General features: G+C 35.5%; 2 protein-coding genes across 2 annotated transcripts; both read right to left on the reverse strand.

Annotated features, from left to right (window-relative positions):
* Positions 1 to 43: 43 nt before the first annotated feature.
* Positions 44 to 1787, reverse strand: LOC110700518 (LOB domain-containing protein 27-like). Its single transcript, XM_021878063.1, has one exon. It carries the CDS (start codon positions 1268 to 1270, stop codon positions 482 to 484), a length of 789 nt encoding a protein of 262 aa, XP_021733755.1. The 5' UTR covers positions 1271 to 1787; the 3' UTR covers positions 44 to 481.
* Positions 1788 to 5874: 4087 nt separating this feature from the next.
* Positions 5875 to 20659, reverse strand: LOC110700519. Its single transcript, XM_021878064.1, has 16 exons — positions 19116 to 20659; positions 17211 to 18830; positions 16980 to 17108; positions 16706 to 16897; positions 16548 to 16588; positions 16101 to 16389; positions 15822 to 15954; positions 15509 to 15718; positions 11567 to 11668; positions 10009 to 10205; positions 9705 to 9920; positions 9354 to 9629; positions 9077 to 9224; positions 8826 to 8959; positions 6746 to 6832; positions 5875 to 6665 (listed from the first exon to the last, which is right to left on the reverse strand). Exons 1-16 carry the CDS (start codon positions 20094 to 20096, stop codon positions 6579 to 6581), a joined length of 4842 nt encoding a protein of 1613 aa, XP_021733756.1. The 5' UTR covers positions 20097 to 20659; the 3' UTR covers positions 5875 to 6578.
* Positions 20660 to 20670: the final 11 nt, after the last annotated feature.

Below are 20670 nucleotides of genomic sequence, written 5' to 3' on the forward strand. Positions count from 1 at the left end.
TGTTATATTATATCCTTGCAAAGAGCGACCATATCTTAATTTGCTAGATGAGGAGGAAGTAGAAGATAACACTTTCAGCATAAAGGCCATAAACTCTTTTCATTTCATTTTATTATTGCTTATGTAATGAGTATAGTTTTATCATACACATTATAACAAGTGTGAACTGAATAAAGAATTGCGAAAAATTTACCCGACTATAGAAGAAAAAGACTCAAAAAAATGTTCTCAGTTCAAAATTGTGCTTATCAATATCATTAGATGATAGCAGCTCTCATAAATTTTTTCTTAGCAAAACGCTGGTTGCACTTTGCTGTTGTTTTTGCCGATGATTTTGATCTGCAATTTCTGCGTATACACATTCAGCAAAAGATATTAGCTGGAAAAGTAAAAACGAAAAGAGTTCTTTCATCTGCTGGCATAGATTTTGCCATTCTGTTCTTTCCTATTCTATATGCAATGTTTCTAGCATTTTTTTTCATTAACATATGAATGTTATATGTATTATATTATACAGTATGTAATTTGTTATATACCTTGATTCATATGCTTCCTTAGTGTCAACATATGATTGTCTGTCATCAATGGTGTCAAAATACGGATGCATGTTGTCGTAATCCTGAAAGGATTCCTTCTGAACAGCCCGTGGTTCTGGAGTGACCACCAACTTTGACTGTGCAGGCATTATTTTCTCATCCTCACTGTTCTTACAATCATTAACTTCTCCTTGTTGGTTCCACAAGGAGTTCACCAGTGTTTCTTTGACGTCAAGAAAAGTAGGATTACAAGGACTACTACTGCTCGAGAACGAGTGACTCTGGGAAATTGGCACCATATTCGCCAACCCCAGTTGTATTTGTGACGCCCCATCAAAGTCTTCATTCGGAAAACCATCTGATGGCATCTGTTGCTGCTCTTCATGTTGCTGGCGGAATACATTAAGCATGTACTGGACATCAAAAAGCTCTGCCACACACTGCCAATATTGATTTTCCAAAGCATAAATCACTCCAAGACATCCATGCACCGGGTCACGATCCCGCATATTTGCTTGGTAAATGATAGAGGTCATTGCTTCACCATGTATGCTTGGGGGTAGCTCATGTAGTAGTTTCTGAATTTTCTTAACTCCAAAGAGTTTGTGAACATTCAGAAACACCTTATGCTGATCAGCAGGGAAGTAGGGGGCAAGAACACACGTCGGTGCACACTTCCGCCGCTGGTGTTTGCACGCGGCGCACGCTTGGTTGGTGCCACTCTTAAGGGTCATTTTACCAAACCTCCTTACAGGCCTTACAAAAGTTTAAAAATACAAGGAGAAGAGAGTTTCTGGAAACAAAATCAATGATATAATTTGTTGTTTTTTTTGTGTGTGTGATATGAAACAGTCTTTATAACCGAAGAAGATGGAGATAAAATGACTTGGTTAAAGTTATCACTGTTTTTAATCTTTGTTGTTGTTGAGATTTATGAAAATGATGACTTAGTCAATTAGCTTTGTCACATTTTATAATTACCATTAAATTGTTTTCTATGAATATCCTTCCCTCTTTCTGTATTCAAAAATAAAAAAATAAAAAAAAAATATCTTCCTTTCCGTTTAATTAAAACAAAATGAATATCTCGTCAAAAAAAAAAAAAAAAAAAATGAATATCTTTTCTTATCTCTCAATGTAGAGGTGTAACCGTGTAATTTGGCTGGCTATCGATTTTCAAAGCATGCACTAAATTTTCTGTTAATGTTTTTTACAGTAGATTTTATTTAACAATGTTGTCACATTACTATTTCTTGCACAATTATTGTAACATTTAATTTTTAATGAACGGTCAATGTCATCAAGGATAAAAAAAAAAAGTTTGGAGGTTTGGACTAAGCTATACACTCTTTTATTTATTTATCTAGCATATTGTTCAGTATGGAACATTTACTATTTATTTGTTAATGTATCAACTTTACAAAATAAGTATTTTTTCATAATTAATTTAAAATAAACAAAAGGACCAAACGTAAATTAAAAGGTGTAGATGAACTTGTGGGAGATATATTCAAACACATTCCTCAAAAAAAAGAACAAGATATATTTAAAACAAAAATACAAATAAAAAAAAGAAGTTGTGGCCTTGTGGGAGATAAGTAGATAACATTACAACATTCCAAAAAAAAAAAAAAAAACGTCAACGTTTTATTTATTTATTTATTTTTTTTGAAAAAGTAAGGATAATTTTTTTTTTAACGTTGTAAAAGATTGAATGAAATAAAGTCTATCAAAGCTAGCTAATAGACCAACCGAGTATTTGGTTTAGATATCTTTATTGTTCTATGAACATCTATAGAAAAATTAATGTTATTGTCGCATTAGTATTTTAATTTCATTATTTATGCGACGTGTAGTATTACTCCCTCCGTTCTTTAATACTTGCTCCATTTTTTTTTCTGTCGTTTTTAAATACTTGCTTCTTTTCCTTATTTGGAAAGTTTTTACAATATTTAACTAATTTCTCTCACCTAGAGGACCCATCACATATTTTCTCTCCTTCAATCATCTCCACTACTTTTGCTTCTTACAATTTTTTATTCTTCCACTTACCCCACTACCTCCATGGCTCCATACAAGGGCGAAGCTACATGGGGGGTGGGTGGAGGCCCGACCCCCATGGACCAATTTCGTGGCCTTTAATCTTAACTGCTGGCCCCTATAAGTTTTCGAATAAATATTATTTCCGTTTCATATTATTTGCATTTGACATAAAGCATCGAGAAAAAATGTCTAATCGTTGCAAATAATATGAAACAGATGTACTCCCTTCGTGTTTTTAATAAGTTTACAATTTGACCAAACACGTCGAGGCACAAGTTTGACCATTAATTTATGTTATTATATATTGTAAAATTATAGAAAAGTTGATATCATGAAAGTATATATTATAACGAATCTAACGATGTATTATACAATGACATTTGTTTTTTTATATATTGGTAAATTAATTAAGTCAAAAGTTCAAAACCATTATGTGAATAGTAAAAACACTTATTAAAACACAAAGGGAGTAGTAATATTCTTGTTATAACTTAAGTTGTATTTAACAATTGCCGCAGTGGTTTGAATCCCATTGTTTGGGGTTTTAAACTTTTAATTAGATCCTAGGATAAGCCCGTTTTCACATTAATTTTTTTATTAAAGTTTTAGTCGGGCCCTATAGCTTTAAAATCCTGGCATCGCCCCTGGCTCCATATATTATAATTGTCTCCAATTTCTCCTAAAACTCATCCACGCATGAAGAAATGGAGCAAGTATTTAAAAACGGAGGGAGTATATAGATAGAACATCTAATTTTTCATTTATCAAATATGAAATGGTCTTTGCTTTTAGTAATTGAATTTTGAATTCAAGTCTACAAGTACCAAATATCTTAACTTTTTAACATTTTTGAATTTTTGTTTTTTTAGTTATTGAATTTTGAACTACAAGTCTACAACTCTACAAGTACATTCCTAGTTTATAAAATCAACCAAAAGTGAAAAGTAACACGTGATATCTAAACTTGTTTGAAAATTCTTCTTAATACTTCAACAATCAACATACTATCTCCGGTCCAAATTACTCGTAACTTTGAAATATTTTATACTCCGTATCTCATAAATAATATCCCAAAATTATGATTAATTTGGACCGAATGTAGTAATATAGATTGAGGCATTTACTATAATTGTGGCATCATTATCATGTACTATATCTGTTTTGCTTTTGTTGTTTTTATTTTGACTTCCTACCGTCTTCAAAACTTATAATACGTATATGATTTTATTCACTTCAATTCTTTCAAAAAAAAAACGTCAACTTTAATTATGTATTAGCTAAAATTATGAAATTAGAAAATACACATTAGGTGAATCCAACAATAATTTATGACTATTTCTATACTATCTTAATCTAAGTGAACTTATTAAAACTTGTTTTAATTGTAATTAAAACTTGTTTTAATTGTAATTAAAACTTGAATAACCCTTATCAGAACTTATTTTTCCTAAACTTATCTATCCTGAAATAAGTTAACAAACTTGTTTTAATTGTAATTAAAACTTGAATAACCCTTATCAGAACTTATTTTTCCTTGAACTTATCTCTCTTAAAATAAGTGTAAATAAAATGAACAGAACAAGCCCTTAATTGAAAAATTAAAGATATTGACTACTCATAATGATAATTAAACATTTAGATAAATGTAAATAATATTTACACAACAAAAAATATTTAAAATGATAATTAGATCTAATTTCAAATTAATCACTCCTTCTGTATCTTATGAACGTTTATTATATTAGCAACATTTGTGTGTGATTAGCTAACACGCGCATAGCCCCTGACCGACTGAGTAATGTATGACTAGTTGAGTAACCCCTGACCAATCGAGTTCCCCCTAATTGACTGAGTAAGTCATGACTGAGTGAGCAAACCCCTGAGGCCCTAACCAAATAATGAAATAACCCTCTGTCCATTTCTTTCCCAAAAAAAAAAGAAAAAAAAAATAAAAAAAGAAAGTGGCAAGCCAGACTGTGGTCAACCACATATGAAAGTTTGTGTTATTATATTAATATATTTAGTGTTTTCTATGTTGTTATGTTTCAATAATTTCATAAAATTAAAAAAAAAATGTTTGGAAAAATTTTCAAGAATAATAATACTACCTTTTCTAGACTTCAATAAATAAAACAACATTTTAATTATTAATCCCAAAATAATATTTTCTCTGTTTCTATTTAGTTAACGCAATCAATTTAGCCATACATATGAAGGAGAGGAGAGAGATAATAATAAAGCAAGTGGAGTAGCTTGTAAATATAAGGTAAAAAAAATTACCCCAAAAGAAAATGTGTCAACTAAAAAAACTTCCTAAAAAGAAATGCACGTCAACTAAAAAAGCGGAGGTAATAAGTAATACTTTAAGAGACATCCGTCTTAAATTTGTGTGTGGCCTGTCAATAACTAGTTTAATGTATAGGTTAATTGTGACACACATTCCGTTATGATAGCGCGTTTTGTGTGTGATTGGCCACACTATATGGCTGCTCGTAAATAAACAAAGTAACCCCTATAACATTGAAAAAGTAACCCATGTAACTAACACTGATTAACTAACCCGTAATACTAAAGAAGTAACCCATGTAAGGTTTGTAACACTAAATGAGTAATCCTTATAATACTAACAAAGTAATCGCAAAGGGGGAAAGACATTCATAATCTTCTGTTCTTAAATGATCTAGTTCTCTTCAGGAAGCAAACACTGAAACTCAAATATGCCATGTTGTATTATGTCCTAAAAGACTTTCTGATTTTTGATCTTTCCGGACAGAAGATGAATGAAGAGAAAAGCAAATCGTAAATGTAAAAAGCTTGGGAGACATGTAAAAAGCTAAATTTCATCATCGACAGAATGCTATATTAACCTCTTGGAAGGCTAGAGTGTTATCCAAAAGCCATTCTGATCTAATCCATTCTTCAAGCTATTCCTAAATATTTCATGCAAGATATCCATTCTTCAAGCTATTTTAACTTAATTGGATGTTCTATGATTACCCAATGAAATAAGAAATAAGAAATTGGAAGTTTTATTTAGGGACGGAAGGAGTAGTTATAGACCATTTCATCAAATGTGCATTAATTCATCACTCCCATCCGGCCCATCCCCTTCCCCAATTCCCTGCTTTCTTTTCTTATTTATCATTGAATGAAGACGGGAATTTCAGTGCAAAATGAGCTTACAGACCAGATTACCAGAACTTTGCATGAGATGACCCTAATTACAGGGCTTTCAGCATTCTTCTTCACAAAAAGAACGGGGCAGGGAGTGGGGATTTTGCTGCAAGAACTGAAATTACCACAATATCTAATCTGCCAATTTCTATTCATCGTCAAAATTCTCATGTTGAATAGTCTTCTAGCCTGCAACAAGTTCAATGGGATACCGCACTACCTATACAAAAAAATTTCCTCATATTTCCTTGTTTCGTTTTTCCAAAGGTATGCTCTTTTCTATCGGTTAGCGCTAAAAAAGGGAGTAGGGAGCAGAGGAATCGAGCTTGAGTAAGATACATATTTGCTGTTTTAGCTCTCCCTATTGCAGGCGGTAAATAATCTTTGTTGTAAGTTGTAACCCATAATATTTGCAGCCAGTTGGTATTCTTCAACTTTCCTTAGAACCACCTTAAGGGGTGGCCAAAAGGCAAATATACTTGTATACAATGAGCCTTTGCCAATAATTTCCTTTGAGGAAGACACCGATGGCAGATGCTCCTCCAATTTCAAGTACATGGACCTTCAATGAAGCATCTTCCAGTATCATTTCAGTGTTGTTTTGACTCCGTTCCAGGAAGACGCTGTGTCAGATACTCTTCAGTGAGCAAAACTTTTCTCTCTCTAATCCTCTTTCTAGCAGAAATTAGGATTTCAATCATCGAACTTTTTCAACTTTCTGGAAGATATCAATGACTTAATCAAAAGGCATTATTTATAACGACAGACAATTTTGCCGTTTACCCTCTCATTCTCTAGCTATAATGGACCAGGCCCTGCATTCAGTCAGTTTGCAGCTTCATAAAAGAGAACCTGGGGTTGTAAATGCCCTCTTTCGCACATGGAAAGGACCTCCTCCCAGGTGCCAATGACCTGACAAGAAAATGTTTATCAATAATTAAAGGGACGAAAAGAACCAATTAACTGTGGATGCTGAAGAAAGTAAAATTTACCTTCACTGTCTTGTCATCATACATTATCCATCTCTGACGTTCATGACTATAAGCAAAGCAATGATAATGTTGACCATAATAGCAAACCTGCAAACCAAGTGAAATACTTTTTAAGATAAGAACACGTTTTGCTCATGGAGTAAAACACAATATGAACCTAGGGACTAGAACTCTAGATCCCGAAATCAAGTGAGATGGAAAGTAACAGCTCATTCATATGTCACATCTAAGACAAACATGACAGACCCTGCGGTATAACCGTATAAATGTATAAGCCCAAAGACTACCTAAGGCTACAATTGGTTTTCACAAAAATAAGTAAATTGAAGATATCATACACTCCCAACCAAAGCACTCACATAACGGTGAAAGTTGCAGACCACCAAAGATATTATACTCCTCATACCTCCAAAAAGTCATATAATGGCCGAACAAATCATCTAGAACGATAGTTGGAGTAGCCTATCCAATCAGATAATACCTAAAGTCTGCCACAGATTACTCGCCAACTTGTAATACTAGAACAAGTGATTCCCGCCACAACACTGGCATTACATAAGATACACACATGAGACAGCAATGCTATGCTGGGTTTCAACCAGATGGTTTTCTCACAAGTGTTAAACTTCTCCAAACTAGCACCCCACACAAACGATGTAGCCCACTTTGGATCCAAGGCCTAATGAAATACGAGTAATAATTATTATTAAAAGAGGAAAGAGAGACTGCAAGCTAGGAGTCTCAGTGCATGGCTACAAAAGTAAAAATACTGATGAGTGAAAACCCATGAAGCATCAACCACCAGAAGGTCCTTCTATCTTGAGTCTGTTAAGAATATAAGCTTAAAGATTTCTCCTAGTCCCCACTCATTTAGATTCCTTACAGAATGGAAAGGGTACATTTTTTTCACATCGTGAGGATATAGATATATGTCAGATTTGATTTAGCCAGGCAGTGATAAAGGATACCCACCAAAATCTAGAGAAGTGGAAAATGCTTCCATTGAGTATCATAAATGATTTCAAGGAAGTCAAGGGACTGGGTGTCCCCTTCAAGACTTCAAGGATAATTATCTTCACTATTCAGCTATTGCCATGCTTTGCAGGGAGATCTAAGGCACATTAAAGACTAAAGAGTACACTTATATAAGTAACTACCATATGCAGATAGGTATCTTTCAAAAGCCACTTCAAACGATTGGCGCAAAGATCAGGGATAATGTTGTCATTGCAATTTGCATGATTCAGGAAATAAGAAGTTTCCAATTACCTAATAAAAACTGACTTATAATTAAAGTTACTGAATAAGTCTTCAGGCGATGCACATCAAGCATAAAGATCACAACAACTAACAATTATACTCTCACTCTTTCTCTAAGAAATAGAGCTTAAAAGCGTGAAATAGTTGCCCAACACATCCATACATTCAAATACAAATCTGCTTCAGGATCTCAAGGGAATCAACCAAAGCCACTGCCCACTTAACTGATGTGGGTCATTCATACACCAAAAAACCAAATCCTAGATATACTTAATGATGTGGTCATTCATAAAGGTCGATTATGGATCCAAGCCGGTAATGGGAAATTCTTAATTTAGACTTTCAGAGACAAATACAGGATTCTAGGTAAGAGATTATGTTTTATTACACCGCAAAAAAAAATTCAAGGATTAAAACTAAAAGGATAAAATAAAGAGGTTTGAGGAGCATAACAGAAGAATAAATATATCATGTCAGAAGGAAGAAGTTTAGAAGTTTCAGAAGCATAGAGAGGGAAGACCCGTGCCAATATGCATTCAAAGGAGAATATAACATGATTTAAAAAAAAAAAATAAAAAAAATAAAGGTCTTATAAGGTGCAAACTATATCGCCCAAATAAGTCTAGGCAATAGCAGACAAAAAGAAAAAGATGCCTTTGACAGATTTTCGTTTTTCTATAGGCAACATTTTTCTCGTAATTGAACAGTCAAACTCCACAGCAATCCAACGATGCTTTTATTTATTTATTATGGGCAAACAGAACCATAGTACTTATGTTTCTACATTATCCAAGGTTTTCCATCAAGACAAGGTACATACCACAGAAACCAGGCGATGCACATTCTTGGGATCTAGACCACGGTAAAGCACACTGATGTCTATCTCAGTAGCCAAGGCTGACAAAGTTGCTGCAATGTCATCAACACTCTCACATGTATTTTGCCAACCAAGAACTGCAAGACATGATAGAAATCCAATTAGGGGTTTCAATGAGAGCATTTAACAAAACACCTAGATGTTGAATTTAAAAGAAATAGTATATTCAAAGGACAAGAGGAACTATAAGTCACCTGCAGTGAAGATGTGAGGAGGGTTTGAGAGAATGTGATGAATATGATTAAGCTTCCCACACCCACCATCTTCTAGGTCACAAGCTAATTGATGATTCATTTCAACAAAATTCAACAGCTCGTCGAATGAACTTTCTGCACACATTACCTAAAAATAATAGGGAGTCAAGTAGTAGATATGATGGACAGATAAAATTGTTGAAGTCCTAATGAACTTATGAAGCATAAAACAAGAAAATGATTGATAGTGTCTAATATAACACTCTAAAAGTTATACCTTCATTGTTCGCAGGGCACTGGCATTAATGTGATGAAAAAAAGAAGTGTACTTCATATGCCTGGACTCCAAATGACAACTATAGCAGTTCATTTGTTCAAATATATCCATCCCAAAAAGAGTGTGTGCTATACACGAAGGGCTGGAGCAATCCCAAGACTGTAAGCGGTTATTTACAAGTAACTCACTGTCAGAACCTCCTGGACCTGAAATAAATGATTGATGCAGGCATTCGAATATTGCATCCAGCACTTCAGAAGCATCATTCATCTGGCCCTGTTAATTGCAGTAAATTGGATCAGTCTTAAAAAATATATAAATAAGAAGAAAAATTAGTTTACAAACACTTACCTCCTGAAAGAAACTACTATCTGGAAATTTATTACTCAGAGCAATTCTCAAAGCAGTAGGTGCCACTGGCTCGCCTTTGGCATCATCAGATGCTACACTTAAGGCTGTTAAGATATCAAACAACGCACAAACAACACAAGGATCTCCCACATGAACATGCTCAGAAGGCGATCTCCTCAAAAACTCTTCCCGGAACCGTTTTAGATGCCACAGTGACTACGACAAGCCACTTGAAAAAATCAGGCCAAAATAGCTGCAGGCAGCATGAAGTGAAGTATAATGAAAAATGAGTTATGTTACAAACCTGAATGATCACATTTAAGAAGCAATTGTATTCACCAATTTCATTTTGCAGTCCTGCACCAAAGGAATCCATTTCATTCACATTTACGCTAATCGAATCACCAGTTTCTGTTCCCAAACCATCTGCATTCTGCAAGGTATGTTGTACTACCCTAGAATTAGGAACCAAAGGCAGCTTCTTACGGGCTTGAAATGTATCTGGCAAAATAAAATAAAAATTTAAAAAAAAAAAATAAAAAATCAGAAGAGTTAAACTGAGGTCCTCATCTTATCGAGCCAAGAGAGCATCAATAAACACAATGTTTAAAATCAAGAGAAATTCTGAACTAACACAAACCACTTACCCCACAGAGCTAATTCAATCAATAGTTAAAATAAGCAAGGCCATTTTTATATCATATAATGTTCCTTGTTGCCAGGCTATAAGCAATTTCAGTCTTCTATGCCATCTTAGACTGGTGGATACTCTGTCCAACCCCATTTTCAAAGGATAGAATTTATACATGATCTCCCTTTTTTTTTTTCTCTCTTTTTTTTTTTTTTTTTAGATTCATGTAACTAAATAATGTATTTTTTTCAATGAACTTTACTTATGAGTCTCAATGTGTATATCATATGACATTTAGATTAACAACCAGATATCACAACACAAAGATATGTTTGATTTAATAAGATAACAAATACACTGAGTCTAAAGAATACCTAACCAACATCTTACTCCTCAAACATAAATAAACAAAAAGGAAAGGCTGACCTAAGCTAGGATGAAACACAAACATAAGCTTAAGGCTCTGCAACAAAGATGAAACATCGTTTCCTTTAAAAAAAAAAGAAAAGAAAAAAGGACAACAAATTTTATAGTTCAACTGAATATCCCTTACCCATGTATACCACATCTATGTGTAATGTATAATAAAGTAACACGAGGATAATAAATAAATAAAAATAAAAAAAGAAGAAAGCAGCTACTCATTATATTCAAAAAAGCAATAAAATATTGTGAATCCATGTGTAATGTGACAATATCTAATAACACAATCACCAATATCAAGTAGAGGATGTTATACAAAACCAACCTGCACCTTACATATGAAAACATTCACAATCCATATGTATGCATATAACTAACAGAAATAGAAGTATATATACATATAATAATTAGGGATACACACTCACACACACACACACACACTCCATTCCCATAAGTTTGATTTACTTACTATAGGCCTATAGGCTCTTGTTTCTAGGTAAAGTTGAAAAAATGGAGAGGGTGCAAGGAAAAAGACGATAAAATAAGAGAGAAATTTAAAATTGGATGGGTGTAAGAAAAAGTTGGATAACGTAAGAAAGGGTGAGGAAAGGTGTTAATAATGTGTGACAAAAGGGGTAAGATTGTAAAAGAGGTTTGCCAAAAAGATGGAATGTAATAAACGTGAGTCAAACTTTTTGAAAAATCCCAAAACAAAAATTGAGTTGAAATTTGGGTATGGAGGGAGTAAAGAATTCAAAGATTATAAATGTTTACAACACACCAGTGGCACAAATAAAACCACCACTACCTAAGCTTTGCCGTACAGCTTTCTTCAAATCTGCTTGAAACCTTTCCTCCTCATCTTCTTCAGCTTGTAATTGTCGAAGCGTTTTTGACCCACCATCTACAACTGATTTACAAGCAAGCACATAATCATTAACTTCATTCTCCAAGAAATAAATTATATATTTATAAATTAATTTAATAAAGCTTCAGAAAGTAATGACAATGGCAACTTAAGGAAATCATGAAAATGATAAAGTGGTCAGTGTTTTCCCAGTTTCTACCCACTAATAGCAGCTTTTCATCAGATCAAAATTCAAAGAAAACCTGACAGTTATACAGCAATCGCAGTTCAAATACCTATGATTGAAGAGAGCAGTGAAGGGATGATGGATTAATACAAAATATAGTATCACTTCTATAGTTTTATAATCTAACCCCTACTCCCAAGTCCCTAATTTAAATATTTCATGGGACAACCCCTGACTAACAATAATAACCACTATCCTTTCATGTATAAGAAACAGAGTTACACTTTATGTTTCATAAAAAATAAATAAATAAATAAATAAATAAAGATTAAAAAAAAATATAAATAAACAGAGTTACACTTTATAAGAGAGGAAGTAACACAAAGCCTTTGTGGGAATTCAAACACAAGAATTCATGTTCAAGGAATTGCCACCAAAAGAACCACACCGAAGCTATTGTCAGGCAATGATATACATGCACTGTATAGTCTCCAAGCACCTTGCATAAACAGCTTAATCAACAATAATTGCACCCTTAGACAATAAATCAAGAACATTAAAAAGAAAATTGCAAATTACAGTAACCAATCAGTTGCTTCTGTTAGGGAAAGCATTTTCAAAAAACTTGGTGAAGGCAGAATGGAAGGATTAAAAAAAAATCCTTCATTTTATATTATTATTATCTGGTCTTAAGATGCCTCACAACCAACTTCAGCAACATTAAATATATTTTTATGACTTGAGTCTCTTATAGTGCAATTGTTCAATATGACCTATTTGTTCAGTTTATGTACAGCAACTATTTATAAAAATTAAAATCAAATTTAGTGATTTAGACAGAGATTATACACTTCAAAAACACCCTTGTTTCCTTTAGTTAGTATTAAGTTTTTTTTTTTATCAACATTCACTTTCCTCTGTTCATTTTTGGTTACACCTAAACTCCTGAATTCCTTATACCCAATCTCTCCCCTCAAGGATAAAAATTTCTACAAGTTTATCTCTATCACCTCACCCAAGGCCATGAAGGCATGATCTAATCCTCACCACTACCATAATCACCATCCTAAACCACCTGGCACCATCAAGGACTGAGAAAAAAAAAAAAAACAAACATTTCAAAGGTCAATCTCACCACTAGTCCACTACATAGCCGGCATCCTATCCCATCCTCAATTCCTCACTGAAGTAATAAAAGGAAATACAAAAGATTCAATCTCCAAAGTTCTTTTTTGGTTGCACCTAAACTCCTGAATTCATTATACCCAATCTCTCCCCTCAAGGATAAAAATTTCTACAAGCTCCTCTATCACCTCACCCCAGGCCGTGAAGGCATGATCTAATCCTCACCACTACCATAATCACCATCCTAAACTACCTGGCACCATCAAGGACTGAGAAAAAACCAAACATTTCAAAGCTCGATCTCACCACTAGTCCACTACATAGCCAGCATCCTATCCCATTTTCAATTCCTCGCTGAAGTAAAAAAAGGAAATACAAAAGATTCAATCTCCATAGTTCTTTTTTGGTTGCACCTAAACTCCCGAATTCCTTATACCCAATCTCTCCCCTCAAGGATAATAATTCCTACAAGTTTCTCTATCACCTCACCCAAGGCCATGAAGGCATGATTTAATCCTCACCACTACCATAATCACCATCCTAAACCACCTGGCACCATCAAGGACTGAGAAAAAAACAAACATTTCAAAGCTCGATCTCACCACTACATAGCCAGCATCCTATATCCCATCCTCAATTTCTCACTGAAGTAATAAAAGGAAATACAAAAGATTCAATCTCCAAAGTACAGAGTGGGCAAAAACTATTTCTTTTCCTTTTCCTTTGGATGCCACATCCACCAACACTACCAACTTTAGGTGGAAAAAGGATTAGCTAAATCAGGTTTGATCCGGAACAATTTGCTCTAGGTTATGTTCAGGTGATGAGTCTATTCAGTTCAAGTGAATCAGGTCAACAGTCAACACCACATCAGGCCATGTCTATTGTAAATTAATTTACTAAGGGAAAGTTGATAAATTTCAGTGACATTGGTTTAAGATCAAGGTCGGGTCAGATCATTTTTTATTAGGTTCTCATCAGGTCATTCATTTCAAGTCCAATTCAGGAGTGGTTTTACTGTGTCTTTCCTCAGCCCTCAACAAACATCACCTTCAACCCATAAAGTCAACATCACCCACCACCACACATCCCACCATAAGACAGTTACCAGTACCATGCAATGAAATACCTTCACAAGTGCTAGCTCACTTAGATATGACAGAGAGAGCAAGAAAGAACAAACAACCAGTCAACCACTCAAAGCAGCCAAATTTGCAAAGTTTGGTCCAAGGTAACAAACCATATCTGAGATGCCACCTAACTGAGGAGAGACAAAAAAGAAAAATGACCGACCATTACCGAGCACAACAATAGACCCTATCAGGGATTCAGGGTTCAAATTAGCCAATAAAATTTCAACTTCAGCCAACATCAACTGTAGTATGATGGTTTTGTCACATTGTTGATCACTTTTCACAGTTATATAAATCACATTGTTGATCGTGGTGAGGGTACAAAACAGTATGATGGTAATGTCATCTTTTCATCAATAACTGTGAAAGGTGAGCAACAACCTGAAGAAATAAGTATGGTGAGTGAAAACAACAGGATGAATATAAATAGTCATTCTAGCTACCACGAGATAGAAGCACATACCCAGCCTTAACTCATGAACATTTGTCTCATACACAGGCCTAACAACATAATGCTGCAGTTAGTTAGTCTCTTTCCCATCACCAGTAATTAAACCCCGTGAGCCAAGAGATAAAAAAATAAAGACCCTTTCTTTTAACATGATTTGCCAGCAAGAACAATCTATTCTTTTATGTTCTGTCAGACACATTCATATTAGATTACAAGCTCAACCAGTTTAAAATAAGAGGCAAAAAACAAAAAAGAAAGAAAAAACAAAAAAACTTGAGTATCAGTGACTCAGTGTTCCCTTCAAAAAATCCCAAGTTCTACAAGTTGAAAAAGAGAATGGTAATTTAAGGCATATTTCAATTTCCAATAAAAGATTACTATAAAGTTTTAAATTATGTAGCTTAAGATATGCTTGATTTATTTAAAAAATTCCTAGAAGCTAATGCTATAAAGTAAATATTCAATTCCCAAACTCAAAAAACCTATTTATTTCTGGCAAATTTATTTATTTCCTTAACTCTAATTGGTGTTAAATGGCAATCCTATATGGTGCTCCTTATGGTCCTGGCAAAGCCTCATATATCTATACATATTATAGATAATGCCAAAATCAAATTTAAATTCTGCATGAAAGCTCCAGCACTATTAATAGGGGCCATCAACTCCATCATAATAACATGAAAATATTAGGAGATATGAGGGCTCTTAACTGCTCCACCAAGATCATAGTAACACTAAAACATTATATGGACAAAATGAACCAAGTTATTGAAGAAATTGTGGGGAAAAAAGGCACAAGAACTGTTTTATTGTCATCAGAGGTACTTTAATAAGTTTGAAAACATCCACGGAATTAAATAAGTGTCTAAATAAAAAAATTTAAAACTAAATAAAAAAAAATTTAAAAAATTATTTGCAGCTGTCAGTAGTCATGCAGGACTGCATGAGGAAAACAAAACTGCAATAAACAAAACATCCTGATTAGCAGCAGACCTAGAAAACCCTACCATTGCAACTGACACCATCATCCTGATCCCAGACTTGGTCTTTTTGCATTATATCGGCAGCTGAATTCTCAACTTTAATATCTTCCTTTCCAGAAGAAACAGCGTGATACTTTCCTTCTGATATTTTTGTTGAGCTCCTACGCTTCCCTCTCCTTGCAGTTCGTCGTTCAGAAGGCAAAACTTCATTTGGAATTTCTCCATCAGATAATCCTGAAAATGAGAGTCTCACATTGTCATGAATTCAGATCCAAAAGGCAATTTCAAGGAATATTATGCAAGGGAAGTTCTAAAAAACAAGAATTATGGTGCTTACCTTGCTTAAGATAACTTTTATCACTTCTATTACATTCATCATTAGCAACACCAGCACAATCACTGCCATCCCTCAGGTTTCTATCCAGACCATCTTTGTTTTTCTCAGATTCACTCTTCAATACCAGTTGGTCCTGCATTAAGGTAACAGGAGTGTGTCACTAGGATTTTTTTATGATAATAGGAGAGAGATCATATCCGAATTTGAGTGCATTCCTTCAAATTTACAAGACCAGAACAGTAACATAAGTACAAAACCAGAAAGTATTAAGGATCATACTTGCTTACAGGGTGCAGCTACAGAGAAGCCAGGCTCCAAAGGAACATCAACCACAGACTGCTCAGCATCTTGAGGGGCTGAAACATTTTTCCGCTCAGCAAGAAGCTTCTGTTTTGCCTCATTTTCCAGCCGTCTCTGGTACTCCAAAGTTTCTTCAAGTTTCCGTTCTTCTGCCTCAAGCTCAATCTTTCTTCGAAATTCTTCCTCCAGGTCTTTCAGGTTATCACTACTTTCCAAAGGCACTAGGTCACTATCCACAATATCAACATCAGAGGAAACACTAAGAGAACTGCAGCAAACAAAAATAAACAAATTATAATAGCCTGCAACAATCACTGGTGTTACAAAAGTATATTAAATGGGAGAAGGAAAAATATACAAGGCATGAAAGGCTTCTAAAGTGTGACTATATAGACAGATTATGATGATAATTAGGCATAGACATACAATTGTTCAGAAGGTTCAAGGTGCTCATTATAGCTTCCAACCTGCATAAATATAACAGTATCAAATAAGTACGAAGATTTGACTACAGTATCTAGATAAGAGCAGACTCAATAGAAATCTAAAGTACTTTTAGAGAATGGTATAGTTAAAAAGAATACTTTTAAATCCTTGCTTCTCCTGGAATCTTTATTTTTTTTCCGGTCTTTCATCTTATCTTGAGTTTGTTTTGAGTTATCATTTCCACTTCCACTGCCTTTCTTTGAATCCAGAGCCAGTTCTGCCAAGAATGCTTCTCTTGCTGCATCAGATTTCTCAGTGGCGTCTTTCTCTGTGAGATCTTCTAAGTGTGCCTATAACGGTTATACAAGACTTAGTAAGTTAAAAATCAGGAATGAAGCATATAAAACTAATTCAAACAAGGACTGCACATACCCGCATGAATGACTTCACAAGTGGCAATAGGAAAAATCGATAATCAAGAGAAGAAACAGGTTCAAGCTTTAGCTCCAGTTGCTGCATGCTGGCCACATCCCGCATTATACTTGCATCAATTTTGCACAGCTGCATAGCTAAAAAGGTAAGATAGCAATCCTAATAAAAAAAAAAATTTAATAAATATATAAATTTTGGTTTGACAGGAATCTTGAAGCACCAAACACAAACCTCCATATTCATCTGTTCCTTTTGTTTCTGGATAGCCATCTCAATGCATGTGTCCAACTGATGAAGATAGTCCTTAGACCTCCAGTCATATTCACCAGCTTCCAAATCACATAGATGAGAGGTTACCCCATCATACGTTTCTTCATATCCAAACTGAGTAGTATTGATATTTTCCGCCTCCTTCAAGACATTCGCGATGGCATCCAGCTCCATCCTATCACTGCAGACAGACATAACTACATTTTCTCCTTCAACAAGCTCATCTCTGCGCTTCCTGAGGAGCGACTCATAGCTACGATAAGAAAAATCAGAATTGTGTTCCCTCTTCTTGCTTTCTTCCAGACAAAGCTCCTCCAATCCCTGCAGAGCTTCTTCATAACTAACATGCTCAAATTTCCTATCACATAAGCTCTGGAGATGGCCAAATTCCTTCTCAAGCATCTGCAGCAATTCCATACCTTGCTGTGATCTTTCTTCTCTGAGTCTACACCATGTTGCTATCTGTTCCCCACTAGAAGATCCAGCATATATCCAGGACAAAAAAGAATCAGAACCGGGCTGAACACTCTTCTCAGAGACACCAATAGAATAGCCTAAACCCAAGTCATTTCTCGTGCCATCAAAATTCAGTAAGTTCTCATCCAATAAGAGGGATGATCCATCATCACTAAGCATGATTCTTTCCTCGCAGTCAGAAACTTGGGAGCGATTACTGGCATTATCTGTGGTGACTTTCTCAGGATACCTACTCACACCACAAGCATGAGACACATCTTGTAGAAACTTAATTAACTTCTTAAGCTGGTTAGCTCCCAAAAAGCATATACATAAAGGGGTATCATCCACACCAGAGTTTAGAATCTTTGAGCCAGGAAAAAGGCCCTGTAACTCCTCCATGGTATAGTGTATCACCCTATGGAGATGTGTCACAGCAAGACATTTGTGCCTAATTAGAACTTGAAATAAAGAGCTGACCTTCTCAAGCAATTTCGCCCGCTCAATATCATCAGATAAAGGCCAACTATTTGTAAGACTGTACACCTTGGAGCTTTCTTTTCTATCACATGTTTTACACTCGATGTTCGAATCTCCATCATATTCTTTACTCTCACAGAAACCATCAGCCAAGCTCTTTTTCTCCGGTAATGAGTCCCACACTTCCTCGAAAGTGTCATTCCAGCAGTCATCAATTCGCTCCTTGTGGTTTTCCATTCCAGAAAACTCAGTGTCTTCGGATTTTGACTGATCTTCTAGCATCCTCACAGAGGCAGTCAAATCCAAGGGTTTCCAAGAACAACTACTAAGCATTTCGACCCACTCATTGGAAACACTCTGTGGCACAGCAGTCTGCACTCTTGACAATTGGTTCCCCATATGCTCCTGAACCACATGCTGTATGTGAGCATCAGCCTGTGAAAACTTTTCCCCACAACGACAGCAAGTCCAAAACTTCCAAGTTTTATTAGCTTTACCAAACTCAAGAGCCTCTGACAAAACCTCACACCCTTGACCTCTATCCTTACTAGTCGGGCCACTAAAATGCGCCCTAAGATCACTAACCCTAATACTCAACAACCCCCTCTTCGTTTCAGAACTCAATGAGTTCCAGAATGACCTCACCTGCAATTAATACATTGTCCACAATTCAATCTCATAAAACACTAACACCCAATATACAATACAAAATTACCAATACAGCCTTCTAATCAAACTCAATTGAATTCTTAACATGAATGAAAATGGCAAAAACAACATGATTATTTTCATAGAAAGTATATGCATCACAAAGTAAAATCAAGAACAAATTTAATTGATCATTCTGCTCAGAAAAGCTATAATCAAATTCTTAACATGAATGAAAATGGCCAAAACAACATGATTAAAGAAAACCAAGAACCAAATTACCTGATCTTTCCGCTCAGAAAAGCTAGAATTCCTTTTAGAACTCCCATATCTTCTCCTATCACCAACCTTACTAACACCAGTCCCAGAAACCACACTACTCGACATCGAACCAGCGCCATTCTTCCCCTCCTCAACATCCTCCCCCTGCTCAGACTTCTGCTGCAACAACCTAGCAGCAGCAACCCTAACCTCAATCTCTTTCCTCTTCTCCTCAGTGGTCTTAGTAGCCTTCTTGATCTCATTGGGCCTCCTCGAATTCGAATTACTCGTCGAAAAATACCTGGAATCCAACGGCTCCTCCGCAAACTTCCTCAACGGAATTAACCTAAACTTCTCCTCCCCAGGCGGACCTCCCAAATGCTTCATCCATGTCGAAATCGAGGCGATATTCGACTTTTGGATCAATCCTTTCAACTCCCCCTGCACCTGCGCAATCCTCGCCTCCGGCGTCAAATTCAACAACGATTTATCCTCCAAATGCTGATTATTCAAATTATCCTTAATAGGATCAATTGGATTCTCAATCGACAGACCTCTCTCACACTCCGCAACCACCTCCTCGTAATCCTTGCCATCATTCGCAGTATCAAACAACAAACTCGCGTAAAACGACGCAAACTCAATCGAATTCGGCGACAACGCCGCTGCCTTCCTCGCCGATTCCACCGCGTTTCGATAATGCCGCTGCTTCGTATTCGGATCATCGATTATCCCCGCAACTTTCACCGCAATAGTACCATGAACACGATGAAAAACCGCCGAACTCTCGAATTTCTGACTCGATTCCTTCATCAATCGCAGCGCTTTGTTGTGATTACCACGACGAAGCGCATTTAGGGCTTTCTCACACTCCTGCTTCATCTCGGCCAACTCCGTCGCCGGAGAACCGGTGTCCTTCGACGGCGGTTTTGCCGGCGGCGACGTTAAATTCCGGTGAGAGGCGGCGGAGGTTGTGGTGGTTGCGCGCTTCTTGTGGCCCATTGTTTAGGGCAGTAGAGAGAAGAGTGGGGATTGTGTGTGTGTGTGTCTGACTCAGTTGAGTTGTAACATATGAAGAAAAATTAGAGAGAGAAAACTAAAATAAAATAAAACCAAAAAAAAATGAAAAAAAAGTAGCAGAGATTTCGGTGGTAAGATGTAATAGCAGAGAACAAGAAATGAAAATGTGAAGAGGCAAAAAGGTGGATGTTGAAGGGTTTTTATATGTAATAATTTTTTTATTATTTTTTTAATGTTGTGTTTTTTTTATTTGTTGTACTACCAAATACACAATCTCACCTACCAAACAAATTTTGAGTGAGGGAATGAGTGAGTGGTCTTGTTGTTGGTTGTGGTCAAGGACTCAAGGGGGGGAGGATATTTTGTACATTATTGGCATATTTTTTTTGTGTGCCTTTTGAATTGAATGAGGTATAATTGCAATAAAGATTAATGATACTCTGTATTAATTATTATGAGTGGCGTGATTTGAGTGGTGAAGTGTATGTAATCAATTTAGAAAGTGGTATAATTGTATTAATTGATGATCAATAATTTGAAAAAGTGGTTTAGTTTG

Source organism: Chenopodium quinoa, unplaced genomic scaffold, assembly GCF_001683475.1.
Source record: "Chenopodium quinoa cultivar QQ74 unplaced genomic scaffold, ASM168347v1, whole genome shotgun sequence".
Lineage (NCBI taxonomy): Eukaryota > Viridiplantae > Streptophyta > Magnoliopsida > Caryophyllales > Amaranthaceae > Chenopodium > Chenopodium quinoa.

Bases quoted from the DNA above. Each gene is read 5' to 3' on its own strand.
- LOC110700518 (XM_021878063.1), bottom strand. From the start codon at position 1,270: ATGACCCTTAAGAGTGGCACCAACCAAGCGTGCGCCGCGTGCAAACAC.
- LOC110700519 (XM_021878064.1), bottom strand. From the start codon at position 20,096: ATGGGCCACAAGAAGCGCGCAACCACCACAACCTCCGCCGCCTCTCAC. The intron at 10,206-11,566 runs GTAGTGGTGGTT...TTATTTTGCCAG, and splicing joins AGCTGTACGGCAAAGCTTAG to ATACATTTCAAGCCCGTAAG. The intron at 6,833-8,825 runs GTATGTACCTTG...CTTGGTTTGCAG, and splicing joins TGCATCGCCTGGTTTCTGTG to GTTTGCTATTATGGTCAACA.